Genomic DNA, 2,816 nt, shown 5'->3' on the forward strand with positions numbered 1-2,816 from the left:
ACATGCCCAAGATCCTGAGAGGAGAATGGAGTAGAGGGAATTGCGACGTGGCCATCCCCCATGGGGGATGATTTCTCGCTTTGTCTGTCTTTCTGGCGAGCGCAAGCACCCTACAGCAAAAATCTCTCAAAAAAAAAACCCCAAAACTCCTACATTCTTGGACAAATTTCAGGCAATACTCATGACATCATACGTTCTTCGTTTATCATATCCCTACATCCAGTTTTGTCAAGACAAGGAAAGTTTAGTCTCTACTCTCAAGAATACCACTTGATCTTTTCTCCCCGATCAAGTATCAAACATTTTATTCCAGTTCCTGCTGGGCAGAAACATGTTATTCAGTTCCTGCTAGGCAGGATGAACTAAAAGAGGGAAACTCCCCACATTCCTGACCTGGACATCAATCCTCCAGGAGAGTGAAGAGTGGGAAGTAGAAGAAAAATTTTAACTAAAATGATGGTTTTTAATGGGATCCAGAGGCATGGTTACAATTACGTAGTCCGACACAAAAAAACCCCTGAGGGTGATCAGGAGTTGAAGGTTACAAAATAACAAGGGTAACACTGGGTACAGGAAGAAAAGCTGTTCCAGAACCTCAGGAGCCAGGCTAATACGGCCTCTCCCGGCGATCCTGTCTGTGATCACCCCTGCAAAAATAAAAAAAAGAATATCCATTACATTGGGTTACCAACCTTTACATACATACACCTACACCTCCCCCATATCCTAACTGCCCCTCCTAGCCAACCTAGCAAATGTTTCATTTCTTTAAGCTAAGGTGTGTCTACAGTTCAGTTTCCCCAAGATAGCTTTCCTTTCCTCCCTCCTCTGCTACCCATTGTGTCTACAATCTTAGCTCTTTTCAATCTAGCCCTCAAAAATCAAACTTCCTCAATAAAACTCTGCTATCCCCATGACCTGTTTAATTGCTATACTTTTATATCAATTTAGAGTCTAAACTCACCTGGAGTCCATCTTGCCGGGGCCAAAGCCACCTCTGTCCCCACCACCCCGGCCCCCTCGGAAGCCCCCACGGTCCCCGCCGCGACCCCGGTAGCCGCCCCGATCATATCCTCCTCTGCCACCACGACGATCATCTCCGTAGTTACCCCCTACAACAAAAGAGATACAATTATGACATCTCCATCCTCCTACCTTATACCCTAACATCACTGCTTAAAACATTTTTGGGGCCAGGTATAGTGGTTAAGGCACTGGACTCCCACATGGCTAACTGTGGTTCAAGTCCCAGACCTGGCTTGAAACTCAGCAAGCACATGTTCATGCATGCCCAAAATCCAAGAATAATGGAGAAGGGATTGTGGGATGACCTTTCCCCCCAAGGGGTGATATCTCTCTGTCTCTTCAGCAAACCTATGTGCCCTATAGCAAAAATCTCTTAAAAAAAAAAAAATGAACCTTGGTTCTAACTTATGTTAGCAACTCTGCCTCATTCTTACCCATATGAGAGCCTCCTGGTCCCCCTCCTGGGCCATCTGGCTTAGGGGCCTTACACTGGTTGCATTCATTCCTCCAAGAGAAGTTCATATTCTCACATGTACTGAGGAAGAAAAATAACAAATTAGTTTGGAGGTATGAGAATAGACAAGGAGAACAGACTGAGGACAGATTCCACTGAGTTAGACAATGAGGAAAATGAGGCCTCAAAAAAGCAAAGACTTCTGCTTTTCAGGGGCAAAGCCAGGAATAAAGAATGATAACTGATCGCAGTCCAATGGTCTACCTACTGTATCAATCTCACACAGAAAAGCTCTCAGCTAAATCTATCCAACAGTGTAGACTTGACATTTCCTACTTTGAAAAACACCTACAAATTAACTCTACCATGCTATCAAAGGACACGAACCTAAGACTAACAAGAAAAAAAAAAAATTCACTTACGGATTAGGACATTTCCAGTCCCCAGCTCGCTGCTGTCCTCCACCGCCACCACCTCCACTGGGGAATCCTCCCCGGCCACCGCCGCCACTGCCACCACCACCATAGCCTCCACGGCCCATGGGTCCTAGTGTAGACACAACAGGTGTTCCATCTATTCCCCATCCAAGTTTGGTAACCCAAGCCCTTACCATCTCCTCTGTACTCTCCTTATTGCCTATTTATATCACAAGCAGGTAATAGCTCCTCACCTCCTCGGCCTCGGCCTCCACGACCATTGCCACCACCCCGATTGAAATCTGCTCGGCGAGTAGCAAATGAGACCTTGATCGGATTCCCAGAAAATTCTTTACCTAAAGAAATAAATATAAAGAGATTTGTGACTCAAAAACATACTGGTCTGACCTAAAGATTGCCTTCCTGAAAAGGCTTGTAATCTAATGAGATACAAGGGGGGGGGGAGAGGCCTACCAAAACTGCAGATAAATTAAGTGTTGGGAAAAAAAAAAAATCAAACACTCAAAATACAGCCTGTTTCCTAAGGCTAGCTGCCCTTCTCCCACCTCCACCAGGATTTCTCATACATACCATCAAACCAGTCAATAGCTGCTTTAGCAGAAGGTGGGTCATCAAATGAAACTGTTGCCTCTCCCTTCAGTTTGCCAGTTTCCCGGTCTGTGTACAAATTAATCATGGGCTGTCCTGTTTTATTTGTCTTAATACCAATCTGATTGAAGTAATCAGCCACAGACTCAATTGTAACATTCTCACCCAGGTCTTGCACGAAGATGGTGCTGTTGTCGGAATTATCCTGCTCAGAGTCGTGCCGTGATCCTTGGTCCCGAGGGCCACCAAATTTATTTATTTATCACTTTCGCCCATGCTGCCTCTGCCTCCACAGCCACCTCCACGCACTC

General features: G+C 45.4%; 1 protein-coding gene across 3 annotated transcripts in view; it reads right to left on the minus strand.

Annotated features, from left to right (window-relative positions):
• Positions 1-288: 288 nt before the first annotated feature.
• The window catches only part of FUS (FUS RNA binding protein), a 14,102-nt gene continuing 11,574 nt past the window's right edge, over positions 289-2,816 (minus strand). For 2 of the 3 annotated variants that reach the window (XM_027771696.1, XM_027771695.1), the window contains exons 11-15: positions 2,151-2,252; positions 1,903-2,026; positions 1,461-1,561; positions 965-1,112; positions 289-647 (exon numbers count right to left, since the gene is read on the minus strand). In XM_027771696.1, the coding sequence (XP_027627497.1) occupies positions 608-647; positions 965-1,112; positions 1,461-1,561; positions 1,903-2,026; positions 2,151-2,252 (515 nt within the window). In that variant the 3' untranslated portion in view covers positions 289-607. Of the gene's footprint in view, positions 648-964; positions 1,113-1,460; positions 1,562-1,902; positions 2,027-2,150; positions 2,253-2,487; positions 2,752-2,816 lie in introns of all 3 variants that reach the window. The other variant, XM_027771697.1, reaches the window with a different exon arrangement.

This window comes from Tupaia chinensis, unplaced genomic scaffold (genome assembly GCF_000334495.1).
Source record: "Tupaia chinensis unplaced genomic scaffold, TupChi_1.0 Scaffold000231_1, whole genome shotgun sequence".
NCBI classification, from domain to species: Eukaryota; Metazoa; Chordata; class Mammalia; order Scandentia; family Tupaiidae; genus Tupaia; species Tupaia belangeri.